This window comes from Poromitra crassiceps, assembly GCF_964638095.1.
Source record: "Poromitra crassiceps genome assembly, chromosome: 10".
In the NCBI taxonomy this organism is placed as follows: domain Eukaryota; kingdom Metazoa; phylum Chordata; class Actinopteri; order Beryciformes; family Melamphaidae; genus Poromitra; species Poromitra crassiceps.
The window spans coordinates 41,659,191-41,674,707 of record NC_139631.1 but is presented as its reverse complement, the minus strand read 5'-3'; the positions used below and the strand labels follow the sequence as shown (position 1 = coordinate 41,674,707).

Below are 15,517 nucleotides of genomic sequence, written 5' to 3'. Positions count from 1 at the left end.
CCTCCTGGTCCACTGCTCCTCCACTTCAGCAACACACAAGACATCCACATGTATGTACAAACACCCGCGACCTCAAATACAAGTAGCTACACAGTCTGTCATACTCTGATCAATGTGCAACTGATACAATAGGTTACAATATACTTCACAAAAGTATACACTTCTGCCCTTTCTTTCCAATAGCAATATCAAAATCCTCCAAACCTGTGTGCTGAACACCTTGATGTCACTTAAAAAGTTGTCTTTCCTGTTCTTTTTAGTAATTGACACCTCGCGTCAATATCAATTAAATCCTCGTGAGTTAAACTGGGCTCCTCCTTGATCACCAAGTCTGCCTTATTGCTTTTTCCATTGAACTGCATGACATGATAACTCTGATAGCAGCCGTTATTGATCCTGATGGGTCCGTATTGAGGCTTTTACCTGGGCTCTGCCTGCTAGGAAGCGATAAGGTCTGGCTGGTTGGGTGCCACTTGCTGTGTGGTGGGGTAGAGCCGGTGGAGGGCAGGGGCAGGGGGGGTATTTATGCTTTATTTCTGGCCACAGCAGCAGAAAAGTTGCAAGCTGTTGATACAGCAAGTCTGTGGCTTCACATTGTGTCCAGAACGCTGCCTCAATAGGCAGCTGTGTTGGCAGCAGCTGTGTGTTGGCACCAGGCTGCGCTGCCCGGCCGCTGAGCCTGCTGCCAGCGAGCGCAGTGTGCGGGCACAGGGAGAGCGAGCCAAGAGGATTCAGTAAACAGCCCCGCTCAGCACAAAAACACACACACACACCAAACCTCCACACACTCTTCTCACCAATACAGGTTTCTAATATCCCCATCAACATGGACTAACATGGCCCTCTCTGAGCAGGAGGGCCTGACCCAAGCAGTTGAAGAAGTGCAACACAACACAACAACACAACTAGGGATGGGGCCGATCTGATCCCATCCAATATCGGTATCGGGTGCCGATATTGGCACTAATTCACGAATCGGATCGGAATCGGAGGGGGGGGGGATTGCAATTCCAGCGCTGGCTGTAATTTGCACACGTACTGTATAATAGTATCCTTCTTTGCCTTGTACTGTATATTTTCTTAATTTTCTCTGCTTTTTGCAAGGTATATTTAAAAAAGGAAACAGCCAAAAATCATCCAGTCTTGTAGCTCAACTCAAGTACATTTTTATTAAGAATTTACACTTTAGGACACTGGCCAGTACAACACAGTGCAATATACATCTTTTACTTTCAAATAAAAAAAGGACAAAGGACATAAAAAATAAACCCTCAAATGGACAAAGTTAAAAGGTCATGTACAGACAAACTGGGGACACCACACCACTGACTCAAAGTTCAAAGGTCATGTACAAACAAACTGGGGACACCACACCACTGACTCCAAAGATTCAATCAACACATTCACTTGCATTAGCATTCCAATGAGTCTACCCCGATACAGGAGACGGGACATGGCCGCCAGCAGGGGGCAGAGGTGACTGCTGTAGTGCATCAATTGACAAAGTGCGTTATGGAAGCGCAGAGCAAGTGGGTAGTGGGTACATGGCAAACATACTGTAGGGAGGAAGAGTAGTTATGTTTGAGCTCTAAAACGGGTGCAAATAGTCACATTTGTTTGGAGCAATACAGAGGGCAGATTATACCCTGTCTCATTCAAAGTGTAGTGAAGGAACCCTCCCTCCACTGGAGCAGAGTGAGTCATGAACCCTCCCTGCACTGGAGCAGAGAGCCATGAGCCCTCCCTCCACTGGAGCAGAGTGAGCCATGAGCCCTCCCTGCACTGGAGCAGAGAGCCATGGTCCCTCCTCCCTCCACTGGAGCAGAGAGCCATGAACCCTCCTCCCTCCACTGGAGCAGAGAGCCATGATCCCTCCTCTCTCCACTGGAGCAGAGTGAACCATGATCCCTCCTCTCTCCACTGGAGCAGAGTGAACCATGATCCCTCCTCTCTCCACTGGAGCAGAGTGAGCCATGAACCCTCCTCTATCCACTGGAGCAGAGAGCCATGAACCCTCCTCTCTCCACTGGAGCAGAGTGAGCCATGATCCCTCCTCTCTCCACTGGAGCAGAGTGAGCCATGAACCCTCCTCTCTCCACTGGAGCAGAGTGAGCCATGAACCCTCCTCTCTCCACTGGAGCAGAGTGAACCATGATCCCTCCTCTCTCCACTGGAGCAGAGTGAGCCATGAACCCTCCTCTCTCCACTGGAGCAGAGTGAGCCATGAACCCTCCTCTCTCCACTGGAGCAGAGTGAGCCATGAACCCTCCTCTCTCCACTGGAGCAGAGTGAGCCATGAACCCTTCCTCCACTGGAGCAGAGTGAGCCATGAACCCTTCCTCCACTGGAGCAGAGTGAACCATGAACCCTCCTCTCTCCACTGGAGCAGAGTGAGCCATGAACCCTTCCTCCACTGGAGCAGAGTGAGCCATGAACCCTTCCTCCACTGGAGCAGAGTGAACCATGATCCCTCCTCTCTCCACTGGAGCAGAGTGAACCATGAACCCTCCTCTCTCCACTGGAGCAGAGTGAGCCATGAACCCTCCTCTCTCCACTGGAGCAGAGTGAGCCATGAACCCTCCTCCCTCCACTGGAGCAGAGTGAGCCATGAGCCCTCCCTCCACTGGAGCAGAGTGAGCCATGAACCCTCCTCTCTCCACTGGAGCAGAGTGAACCATGATCCCTCCTCTCTCCACTGGAGCAGAGTGAACCATGGTCCCTCCTCTCTCCACTGGAGCAGAGTGAGCCATGAACCCTCCTCTCTCCACTGGAGCAGAGTGAACCATGATCCCTCCTCTCTCCACTGGAGCAGAGTGAACCATGATCCCTCCTCTCTCCACTGGAGCAGAGTGAACCATGGTCCCTCCTCTCTCCACTGGAGCAGAGTGAGCCATGAACCCTCCTCTATCCACTGGAGCAGAGTGAGCCATGAACCCTCCTCTATCCACTGGAGCAGAGTGAGCCATGAACCCTCCTCTATCCACTGGAGCAGAGTGAGCCATGAACCCTCCTCTATCCACTGGAGCAGAGTGAGCCATGATCCCTCCTCTCTCCACTGGAGCAGAGTGAGCCATGAGCTCAGCTCTCTCTTGGTGTGGGAGCAGAGATTGTGCATGCACATGATTGGAATAAAATAAGAGGGAAAATTGCACATTTGTTGGAAATTTAAAAACAAAACATACATTCTGTCAAAACACAATGCAGGGAATCCAAGGTGAATGTATGGCTCATAAAGGGACGCATATAAGCTACAACATTGTCCTTGCAATCCTCTTGTAGTCATTCTTGTCGCACGGCCATTCAATCTAGTTGAAGAGGTCAGGTGGAACGGAGGGAAGACGCGTAGTTAGTGTTTTCATGTGAAGATTGAGGAGTGTGTTTGTGCTGATAAGGAGTGTGTTTGTGCTGATAAGGAGTGTGCATGATTGAGAAAGTCACTTGGCCAAACATCCCCCCCCCACCCCTCCTTCCACAAAGACAAAAAACAGATTTAGACAAAACGTTCTACGCAGCAACTGTGACAGTGTTAAGTTGTGGACTTTATCAAAGTAAAAGGCTTTGGAGCCTCTATTGTAGTGACGCCTTTTTTTAGTCATTTCAAAACTAGCACTCTCTCTCAAAGCAATGACAATACAAATATAACTTTTCCTGATTACAAATACTAACATAATGTACAGTCCCCGCTGACAATCAGGTCGGCGGTAGTTTGATCTCTACGTTCAAGGAGAAAAATCACCAGTATCTGAAATGTTATCCTATGGCAATGCTTGTGTGACTACAATCAACGACCTCCACTGACCAATAACACGGATACAGCCAGCGCATGGACACGCCCACTTCAACGAACGTCGTCTCGTAAAATACAGAAACTAAATACAAATATCTGGTGGAGAGGACTCTGCTGCCCTCCAGTGGATGCTGAAGCACTTGCAGGTTAAGAGGCGTTGTGGTTCCACAAGTTAACCACTTCCTGAAACACGGCCTGGCAGGAAATAATTTCTCCTTTGTCTGCTTCTCCTGGTCTCTATCAGAGTCAAGTGTCGGTTTGAAGTCTGCTTCTTCTCCTGGTCTCTATCAGAGTCACGTGTCTGTTTGAAGTCTGCTACTCCTGGTCTCTATCAGAGTCAAGTGTCTGTTTGAAGTCTGCTTCTCCTGGTCTCTATCAGAGTCAAGTGTCTGTTTGAAGTCTGCTTCTCCTGGTCTCTATCAGAGTCAAGTGTCTGTTTGAAGTCTGCTTCTCCTGGTCTCTATCAGAGTCAAGTGTCTGTTTGAAGTCTGCTTCTTCTCCTGGTCTCTATCAGAGTCAAGTGTCTGTTTGAAGTCTGCTTCTCCTGGTCTCTATCAGTCACGTGTCTGTTTGAAGTCTGCTTCTCCTGGTCTCTATCAGAGTCAAGTGTCTGTTTGAAGTCTGCTTCTCCTGGTCTCTATCAGAGTCAAGTGTCTGTTTGAAGTCTGCTTCTCCTGGTCTCTATCAGAGTCAAGTGTCTGTTTGAAGTCTGCTTCTCCTGGTCTCTATCAGAGTCACGTGTCTGTTTGAAGTCTGCTTCTCCTGGTCTCCATCAGAGTCAAGTGTCTGTTTGAAGTCTGCTTCTTCTCCTGGTCTCTATCAGAGTCACGTGTCTGTTTCAAGTCTGCTTCTCCTGGTCTCTATCAGAGTCAAGTGTCTGTTTGAAGTCTGCTTCTCCTGGTCTCTATCAGAGTCAAGTGTCTGTTTGAAGTCTGCTTCTCCTGGTCTCTATCAGAGTCAAGTGTCTGTAAGAAGTCTGCTTCTCCTGGTCTCTATCAGAGTCAAGTGTCTGTTTGAAGTCTGCTTCTCCTGGTCTCTATCAGAGTCAAGTGTCTGTTTGAAGTCTGCTACTCCTGGTCTCTATCAGAGTCAAGTGTCTGTAAGAAGTCTGCTTCTCCTGGTCTCTATCAGAGTCAAGTGTCTGTTTGAAGTCTGCTTCTCCTGGTCTCTATCAGAGTCAAGTGTCTGTTTGAAGTCTGCTTCTCCTGGTCTCTATCAGAGTCAAGTGTCTGAAGTCTGCTTCTCCTGGTCTCTATCAGAGTCAAGTGTCTGTTTGAAGTCTGCTTCTTCTCCTGGTGTCTACCAGAGGCAAGTGTCTGTTTGAAGTCTGCTTCTTCTCCTGGTCTCTATCAGAGTCAAGTGTCTGTTTGAAGTCTGCTTCTTCTCCTGGTCTCTATCAGAGTCAAGTGTCTGTATGAAGTCTGCTTCTCCTGGTCTCTATCAGAGTCACGTGTCTGTTTGAAGTCTGCTACTCCTGGTCTCTATCAGAGTCAAGTGTCTGTATGAAGTCTGCTTCTCCTGGTCTCTATCAGAGTCACGTGTCTGTTTGAAGTCTGCTACTCCTGGTCTCTATCAGAGTCAAGTGTCTGTTTGAAGTCTGCTTCTTCTCCTGGTCTCTATCAGAGTCAAGTGTCTGTATGAAGTCTGCTTCTCCTGGTCTCTATCAGAGTCACGTGTCTGTTTGAAGTCTGCTTCTCCTGGTCTCTATCAGAGTCAAGTGTCTGTATGAAGTCTGCTTCTCCTGGTCTCTATCAGAGTCAAGTGTCTGTTTGAAGTCTGCTTCTCCTGGTCTCTATCAGAGTCAAGTGTCTGTATGAAGTCTGCTTCTCGTGGTCTCTATCAGAGTCAAGTGTCTGTATGAAGTCTGCTACTCCTGGTCTCTATCAGAGTCAAGTGTCTGTATGAAGTCTGCTTCTCCTGGTCTCTATCAGAGTCAAGTGTCTGTATGAAGTCTGCTACTCCTGGTCTCTATCAGAGTCAAGTGTCTGTAAGAAGTCTGCTACTCCTGGTCTCTATCAGAGTCAAGTGTCTGTAAGAAGTCTGCTACTCCTGGTCTCTATCAGAGTCAAGTGTCTGTATGAAGTCTGCTTCTTCTCCTGGTCTCTATCAGAGTCAAGTGTCTGTATGAAGTCTGCTTCTCCTGGTCTCTATCAGAGTCACGTGTCTGTTTGAAGTCTGCTTCTTCTCCTGGTCTCTATCAGAGTCAAGTGTCTGTTTGAAGTCTGCTTCTCCTGGTCTCTATCAGAGTCAAGTGTCTGTATGAAGTCTGCTGCTTCTCCTGGTCTCTATCAGAGTCAAGTGTCTGTTTGAAGTCTGCTACTCCTGGTCTCTATCAGAGTCAAGTGTCTGTATGAAGTCTGCTACTCCTGGTCTCTATCAGAGTCAAGTGTCTGTATGAAGTCCCTCCCGGCACAGAAGAGCTTCCAGAGGATCAAGCAGTGAGATGGTGCAGCCAGCGCAGCAGAGCATTGTTCTCCTTGCTTGTTGTTGTTGTCGTTTTGTTTTCCCGTAAGACCGAGACTCTCAGAAAAAAGGCACCATGCACATGTATGTGACCCAGACGGGAAGACGACGAAGAAAAAACAAATTGAAAATACATCAGCAGCGGTAGATTCCCCCCTCATCTTCTCCGGGTCAAAGGTTAAGGCTTCAATTTCATACAGATTCGTCTGTTTTAAGGCAACCTTGAGGAGGGGATGAAAAAGGAAAGCATCAACGCAGGTGTCAAAGCTGCAAACGAAGATTTTTTTTTTTTTTTAATGTAAACAGACATTGGTAAGAGAAAACTAGCTCACCTTCTTATTTAGCTATCATTGTCATATTGACTCAAGCGCTTCTTGGACTTCAGCTCTCTTAACCACTGGGGCGAGTCCTCCTCACTGAGAACAGAGGAGACACACAGCTGAGAACAGAGGAGACACACAGCAGCACTGCTAAGCGGAAGGTTACGGGCAGGAGCGAGCAGCCGAACGCGAGGCGACGTAAGTCGGAGAGAAAATATCTTCTCTCTCCAATTGGTGTCTCTTACCCATTTTCTTTCCCGCCAGCAGGGGGCAGTACACGCGCGGCCCGTGGCAGGAAAGGAGACTTGGGAGAGCGAGACAGCTGCTGGGAAGAAGAGGGCGCAGGTCCATCAGTGTGATTGTCGGAGTCACCCCTCTTCTTGAGCTGGGCCTGAGAACCAGAACCATGAAACAAGTTGGACTAAAATCCAGATTCAAGAAACTGAATTCTATTCAGAACTGTATTCCTCTTTCAATGGGATGCACAATAAATAAGCATGTTTTCAGTGGATCCATTTTCCCACATCTGATCTCTACAGGTCCAAAGCTGCTGGCTCACCTTTAGAGCTGAAGGGTCCATCCCAGGGAAGAGCGGGACCCTCTGTGGCTGGGACGCGCGGGGGTCCACTCCTCTGGCCTGCTCCTCAGAGTCAGAGTCCTCCTGCTTGCTCTCAGCCTTCTCCTCTGTCACAGCGAGAACACAGATAAAAGTGGATTTTATTCTTATACAACGGCTGATATGCAGCACTTCTGAAATGCAAAAAATAAAGAATAAAAGAAAACAAAAAACAGCAATTTTCTCTGTTTCAAAATCATCAAAAGTCATCAGGGATGTCACTTGAGCAATTGTGCATTGTGACATCACTGATGATGTCCTAGGCATTGTGACATCATCAGTGATGTCATAAGAGCAAGTGAGCTGGCACAGCGGGTGAGCTGCAGGGCGAGTGAGGCCGAGCTGCGTATGCAAGCTGCAGGGCCAGCTCGGTGAGCTGCAGGAATGGAGCGCGCCAGATGCCTTAGCTAGTACTGTACAAGAGACGACTGTTCTACACCCACATACTGTACAAGACGGCTTTTTTTGGCACATTGCCACCCCACGTTATCGCCTGAATGCGTCGGAATGCATCGGGAACTTCGCAGTGAGACATGTGCGTTAAGGAGTAGTGGAGAAAAGTGTTTGGCAGAGATCTCGTGTTGTGGATGCAGTGTTAATGGAGACCTGTGTGCGCGTTTTGGGCATTGGTCTCTCCTCCGCTCCGCACCGCACCCCACTCCTCCCCTTCCCCCGCACACTCCCACCGCCCACTCTACTCACTCCTCCCCTTCCCCCGCCCACTCTACTCACTCCTCCCCTTCCCCCGCACACTCCCCCACCCACTCTACTCACTCCTCCCCTTCCCCCACGCACTCCCCCGCCCACTCTACTCACTCCTCCCCTTCCCCCACGCACTCCCCCCGCCCACTCTACTCACTCCTCCCCTTCCCCCACGCACTCCCCCGCCCACTCTACTCACTCCTCCCCTTCCCCCACGCACTCCCCCCGCCCACTCTACTCACTCCTCCCCTTCCCCCACGCGCTCCCCTGCCCACTCTACTCACTCCTCCCCTCCCCCCCCCACTCTACTCGCCATCGGCAGAAAAAACGGACCATTTCCCAAGATCCATCATGTCTAGAAGGGTAAAACTGGTAAATAACCTGCCTGCACTAACCTGCCTGCACTAACCTGCACTAACCTGCCTGCACTAACCTGGCTGCACTAACCTGCCTGCACTAACCTGCCTGCACTAACCTGCACTAACCTGCCTGCACTAACCTGCCTGCACTAACCTGCACTAACATGCCTGCACTAACCTGGCTGCACTAACCTGCCTGCACTAACCTGCACTAACCTGCACTAACCTGCCTGCACTAACCTGCCTGCACTAACCTGCACTAACCTGCCTGCACTAACCTGGCTGCACTAACCTGCCTGCACTAACCTGCACTAACCTGCCTGCACTAACCTGGCTGCACTAACCTGCCTGCACTAACCTGCACTAACCTGCCTGCACTAACCTGCCTGCACTAACCTGCACTAACCTGCCTGCACTAACCTGGCTGCACTAACCTGCCTGCACTAACCTGCCTGCACTAACCTGCACTAACCTGCACTAACCTGCCTGCACTAACCTGCCTGCACTAACCTGCACTAACCTGCCTGCACTAACCTGCCTGCACTAACCTGCCTGCACTAACCTGCACTAACCTGCCTGCACTAACCTGGCTGCACTAACCTGCCTGCACTAACCTGCCTGCACTAACCTGCACTAACCTGCCTGCACTAACCTGCCTGCACTAACCTGCCTGCACTAACCTGCCTGCACTAACCTGCACTAACCTGCCTGCACTAACCTGCCTGCACTAACCTGCACTAACCTGCACTAACCTGCCTGCACTAACCTGGCTGCACTAACCTGCCTGCACAAACCTGCACTAACCTGCCTGCACTAAACTGGCTGCACTAACCTGGCTGCACTAACCGACAATGGTCCAGACTTCATGTTTGGAAGTGGCTTAATTCTCACATGCATCTGTTTTGAGATATACTGAAGGTGGAATTCACCGTATCGGCACTCGCTTTTTCTCCTCATACGGTTTTATTTTCAAGATTTCCTTCAAGGTTTCATATGGGTCATGTTTGGACTGGAGATGCCAGTAACTCCAAATAAACGGACCTGTGGAGTCTCGGTAGCGCCAGTCGTCCTCCGTGGTTTCTCGCTCTCCCTCTGGAAGCAGAGTCTGGCGGGCGGCTCTGGAGGGCCGTGAGCGCGGGGCTCGTTTCTTCCCCAGCTGGGCTCTGGAGCGCAGAGCACTGGTGTCCAGCAGAGAGGTCTGGACCTGCAGCATCCAGAGACACAGTGTGAGATACATGGCAGCTGACACAGAACAGAAGCACCTGACATATACACACAAGTCAGCAGAGACACAGTGTGAGAGACACAGCAGCTGACACAGAACAGAAGCACCTGACATATACACACAAGTCAACACTTGGCACGGTGGAGAGAACCTGATTAACCATTTAGTTGATTTGAAATGGATGTCAGCTCTCTGGCTCCCTCGCTCCAAAATCGGCACCTTTCTGTCCTTATTAAAGTTTAAGCACTTTAATGCCAAAACAAGTTCCTATATGTTACACAACATAATGGTGAATAAATTATATCTGATTCTGATTCTGATTCAGTCACTTCCTGCCTTCCCATCTGGATTAATATCATTTACTTTGTGCTCTTATTTTTACGGCTTTTTATCGTGGTATTGGCGTTCCATGCTCCCTAGTGGGGGGGCTTTGGGGGGGGTGGAGGGCTGGGGACATTAGACATTAGGTGGCTCAGTGGTTAGCACTGTTGCCTCACAGCAAGAAGGTCCCGGGTTCGAACCCCGGTCCCTCCCAGGTCCTTTCTGTGTGGAGTTTGCATGTTCTCCCCGTGTCCGTGTGGGTTTTCTCCGGGTGCTCCGGTTTCCTCTCCCACCATCAAAGACATGTACAGGGCCTGGCCTTCTCTAGGGCCTGGAATAGAAGGCAAGCACAGCTCTTTAAGTAGGTTCAGGTGGTGGTTTTCATGCTGTACAACTTTACTGTATGTATTTTGGGTGTTTTCTGTTGGTTTTATGTTTTGATCATTGTTTGTTTAAATGATGAACAGTAAAAGTGTCCTGTAAGCGCATGTGGGCTGGGCTTCATTCGTAGCATGACACTTAAATAAAGAAAATCAATCAATCAATCATGTACAGGTATGTTAGGGTTAAGACTCCTGTCAGTGCCCCTGACCAAGGCACTGGCAAAAGAACTTGAGTTGGTCCCCGGGCGCTGCACTGCGGGTGCCCACTGCTCCTAGTTCTAGGAAGATTCCTAGTAGAGGATGGGTCAAATGCAGGGGGCGAATTTCCCCATGAGGATAAATAAAGGATAACTTAACTTAATTATGGGGCATTCCTTTATAACTGGGAACTGGTAATCTGACGGTTCAAAGGCCATGAGCTGGGCCGGTGACGTCACCAGAGCTGGTATTTCCCATTCCAAACTCGTAGGAGCCTCCGCAGCCCCGACCTCAAAAATCCAAGATGGCTGCTCCGCGCAACAACAGTTGTTATAATCGTAGTAAATGCTGTTTATTAGCACTTGTGTCTTGTTTGTGTCTCATTAAATCAGATGTACACACAGCACTGCATAACTTCTATCTGTGTGGACATCTGACCAAGAGCTGACTCGTTTAAACGGTTGTGACGCAGTTCAACAGTGAACTTCCCAGCTCCCAGTTTCCTGCAAATGGAACGCTAACAAAACGGACGTGACGTCATTCAACTGCTACATCCCAGTTTGTTTGTGATAAAGGAACGGGCCATTACTGTCTTTCAGAGGAGAATGGGAGGCAGAGTTTCAAGCATCTATCAGGCTCCTCCTCTTTGGAACCATCTTCCAGTCTCGGTCCGGGAGGCAGACAGCCTCTCCACATAAGAGTAGACTTCAAACTTTCCTCTTTGATAAAGCTTATAGTTAAGGCTGGCTTACCAGCCACTAGTTATGCTGCTATAGTCTTAGACTGCCGGGGGGGTTTCTTCCCGTTAAAGGGAAGTCTTTTCCAAGACACACTGAGCCATATCTGTTTCATATTCATGTCCCATTCATGCATCTTACTGACTTGACTTCTTCCCAGAGTCTTTGTGTTGCTTATTTGCTGCAGGAGCTCTGGAAGCAGATGCTAGCCGCTTTCACACCGGCCTTGAAAGCCGTAAAATGCAGGGAAAATGTGATCCGCGCCTCCGATGTGAAAGTTGTGACAGCGGGTTGGTGGATAATTTTTTACTCCTTTCGTTCCACCAGTGGACCTAGTCACAGCGCCGGGTTACCCTGCAACCCGCCTCCACCTGAAAGCGTAGGAGCGGCAACACGGAACGGTGCGAATGGTCAGTTCATTCATAAAAGAAATACAGGGGAAACCACCTCATTCAGCAAGAAAGGCATAAGTGAAAGTAAAAAAAGTAGCCTATACAATCATGACTGCAGGGGCACCAGGAGGAATGCTCTGTGCCTGTAAGTAGGTTAGGCTTTATTGCTCAAACGATGTTGACATTAGTAGGTAAAATTAACGGATATAATAATAAGCTTCAGAGGACTATAGCTGTCTGTGGCGAGTTGGTCTGAGGATATTCCCTGCTCTGGAAACAAGCTCCAGAACTGCAATCTGTCTAGCTAGCCACTTGTGCATTCCCTACAAAAACTACTAACGTTAAGTAGTCATTTGCATTTATAGCCTATACTATTCCCCCGACGAATGTTATGCAGACTGCAGCTGTTTGATATGCGGGCGTCGTCTTTCAGAACGGACGTTAATTAGGCTACTTCATGGGAATAATTTGCTTTACAAAAAACTGGAACCAACAGATAAGAATTAGCCTTGTAACCTAATAGGCTACATCAGTGATACTCAACTTGCGGCCCGCGATGTGTGGCCCGCGATGGAATTGCAAAAAAAAAAAAAAAATGTTTACAGTGCACCTGAACGCAACATGCAAGATACCCGCTGAATAAGTGTCCAAATGTTCATGTCATTCTGGCCAATACTCCACTTCTGTTATAGCATTTCAGTCTGGAATATGGAATATCTTTCAATAATCTATAATTTAGCTGCTAAATTGTCAAATACTGACGTCTGCTCGCTACCCAGGCACTTATGTATGTACTTAACCTAACTAACTTAACCTAACTATCTGGTGTGCACAACATTGTCAGACTAAACTCCGGCTGACACCCCAAAAACCTACAATCCACTACAGAAAAATGTATATTGTTTGTTTATTAACTGGCCCCTGGCCTTCTAATCATTTCACGAAAGTGGCCCCCGGGCAAAGCAAGTTGAGTATCCCTGGGCTACATGATGGTGCATCTGTGATCCATAAAGTCGATCAGATGAATATTGAAAGCCTTGTTACCATGCTGCATGTGGACAACACTTTTGTGTTTTATCACTTTGATCCTAACGACCGCAGCACGTTGGCTGGCGTACATCGGCGATGTTTGGTTGTTGAATGAATTTGTTCATCATACAGTAGCCTAGGCTACACTAACCTATGAAAATATTCATTTGGGCTACTAGAGGAGCTGGGTTGAAATGCCTCCGCTCGCCATTCAATCCAGGAGGGGTGGATATCACCTGAAAGCACACCCCAGGATGGGAATGTGGCGGTGCTGCTTGGCTCTGTGTGAAAGCAATTTCTGTGGCGAGGCTGCTGGCTTTGCGGGCCTTCTGAACTGCAATATTGCGCGATCTGTGTGTGAAAGATCCACTCCTACTATTACAGTCTTATTAGTCCAGTTTTTTTTTGTTTTTTTATATATTTTAATTAAAATTTTTATGAACAACATACGAACAAGACAAACAGGCTGAGCCTGAGGAAAACAAGAGAGAGAAAAAACAAACAAACAAACAAAAACACATGATCAACATTCAGTGTGACGTTGAGCTACCAGGCTTGTAAGGTGCTTATATGCTTAGAGGTATTGTGCCCAGGATCCCACACAGGGGGTCCATGGGGAACCAGTCTGGCGAATCACCCGTCGCCCCCAACCTCAACGAGGTACGTTAGAAACGGGTCCCAGAAGGCAGAGAATTTCTTAAGTGAGTCGGTCCTCAGGAACCCAAGTCTCTCCATCCGTATAACAGATGTCATATCCGTCAACCACAGTTTAAAAGAGGGTGAGGAGGGGGACTTCCATTCCTTCAGGATTAGTTTCTTGGCAACAGTTGTCCCTCGTGTCAAAGACTGTTGCACAGCTGTAGGGAAGTTCAGAGAAGACTCCGAGCAGCCAAAGATATTAGTCCTGTTTTTTATTACAGTAGCTACCGTTACTACTGTTGTAACTGTGCATTACTATTACTACATGCTCTTACTTACTACTTACTGCCATCGCCAAAGTGCCATGCTCTTGTTGGGAAATTGTTTCAAATGCGACGTGACCTCACAGTATAATCGTATATATAATTGTTTAAATTGTTGGGTCTAAAAGAGGGGTTTTCAAAGTGGGAGGCGGGGCCTCTTCAGGGGGGCTCCAAGCAGTTTCAGGGGAGGCTCAGTGAATGGAAGTGAAAAAAATATCACATTAGTTATCACAAGGAGATCACATAGAATAGCCTAAATGTATGTGATTTGGTTAAAGATAGTTCAGAGATACAGTAGTTCCCACGTTGAGATATTGCGTTCATGGGAATGCGATGGACATGAGGTCACAGTGACTTGACCTTTAACCTCCAACATCTCAATCAGTTCAGCCTTGAGGCCAAGTAGATGTTTGAGGCAAATTTGAAGAGATTCCCTCAGTCGGTCAGCCTCCGAGATGCAAAAACGGACATTCCTGACATGATCAGAAGCAGGTAAGGACAGGCATGGCAGCACGAGGCCATACGAGATCAAAACAATTGAACTGTGGTATCTCAGGTGAGACTTACATCAGGGAAAGGGAGGGGCTGGCTCTCTGGTGGGGAGGAGGGGGAGAGGCCGTCCGGGGCGTCGGGGTCGACGGGCGAGGCATGCTCGCCCAGTGTGCGCGGGGGAGTGGCTTTCCTTGGCGACGGGGTGAGGTTGCCGTCCGAGGTGGGTGTGGCTGGAGTCAGACTAAAAGAGGAAAAACAAAACAAAAAGACGTTGCTAGGAAACACTGGCGTAACAACAGCGCCTTACTACATTCACAGCCAATCAAATAGAGTGAGTCATATCCTCGTTTCCTGCCAGCCTTCGCTGTGTGAGGCGAGGAGCTGGATGAGGTCATTAGAGACAAACCGTTTTCAGTGTTCAACAACAACACAACGTTTACAGGCTGGGATGTTCATGTCAAAATAACGGTTCCATAAGACAGTACCACAGACCATGTTATAGCAGCACAAATCCACACTTTACTCTATTCTGTGAATTTTAAACAAAGTATCCACTCTTATCAACGTTTGGTTTATGTTGTGCTATGTTCTGGCCACAGGAGGTCAGTAACAGACTGCAGTGGGGGAGGCTGGGTATGATGTAACTGCTGGTGTGGAGCAGAGAGCTGTTCTTATAGAGAGGCAAAGTGAACGTCACTTCCTGCTTCAGCACTGTACCAGAGATTTTTTTGCGCAATTTATTTTCCCATAGACATTTCGTAAAATGCTTATAAAAATAGTTTTACTTGGTCAAACCAAACGGTTCAGCTATATTTAGAATCGGGAGAGGCCATAGAACATTTCACTGGGACCAAAACTTTAAAAAACATTAAACCCGCATTTTTTTTAACGTTTTGGTCTGAGTGAAATGTCACGCGGTTTCTCCTGTTTCTAAATATATCTGAACCGTTTGGTTTGAACAAGTAAAACTATTTTTATAAGCATTTTACGAAATGACTATGGGAAAATAAATGGCGCATGAAAATCTCTGGTACAGTGCTGAAGCAGGAAGTGACGTTCCACTTTGGCTCTCTATTCAATCACTCCTGTTTAGGCAGTTGGGCTTGATCCATAATAGAAGATGGAGAACACTTGGGTACATGACAGGCTGCCCGCAGACAACACCTCTGTTAGCTGGGCGCACTCAGCTGTCTGTAGCTTCACTAAGAAGCTTGTGATCTATGTATCTATTCCTTACTTACACAGAGACGTGTAGACACGTGGGTAAATATGATGTATGACACATGATAAAAACACTATCAATGACAGACTGAAAGCAGCTTACAGTGGCAACCTTCCAGCGAGGCTGCATCTGATGCAGTCCTGTGACTTTGCCCAAAGGTCAGAGCTGCTTCCTTCAGGAGAAGACGTGTGTTATGACCCTGGGGTCATATAGGCCTATGTGTTATGACCAGTGTTGGGGGTAACTCATTACAAAAGTAACATATTACATGTAATATATTACTTTGAGCAGTAACTCAGTAATATAACT

The 15,517-nt window shown here is 48.0% G+C and overlaps 1 protein-coding gene across 1 annotated transcript in view; it reads right to left on the bottom strand.

Moving 5' to 3' along the window:
* Window positions 1-4,848: 4,848 nt before the first annotated feature.
* LOC310783913 (uncharacterized protein KIAA1671 homolog) overlaps window positions 4,849-15,517 on the bottom strand; it is a 55,591-nt gene continuing 44,922 nt past the window's right edge. Inside the window, exons 3-8 of the mRNA XM_083644833.1 lie at window positions 14,062-14,227; window positions 9,289-9,451; window positions 7,130-7,254; window positions 6,816-6,961; window positions 6,583-6,666; window positions 4,849-6,471 (exon numbers count right to left, since the gene is read on the bottom strand). Coding sequence (XP_083500959.1) covers window positions 6,591-6,666; window positions 6,816-6,961; window positions 7,130-7,254; window positions 9,289-9,451; window positions 14,062-14,227 — 676 coding nt within the window. The 3' untranslated portion in view covers window positions 4,849-6,471; window positions 6,583-6,590. The remainder of the gene's footprint in view (window positions 6,472-6,582; window positions 6,667-6,815; window positions 6,962-7,129; window positions 7,255-9,288; window positions 9,452-14,061; window positions 14,228-15,517) is intronic.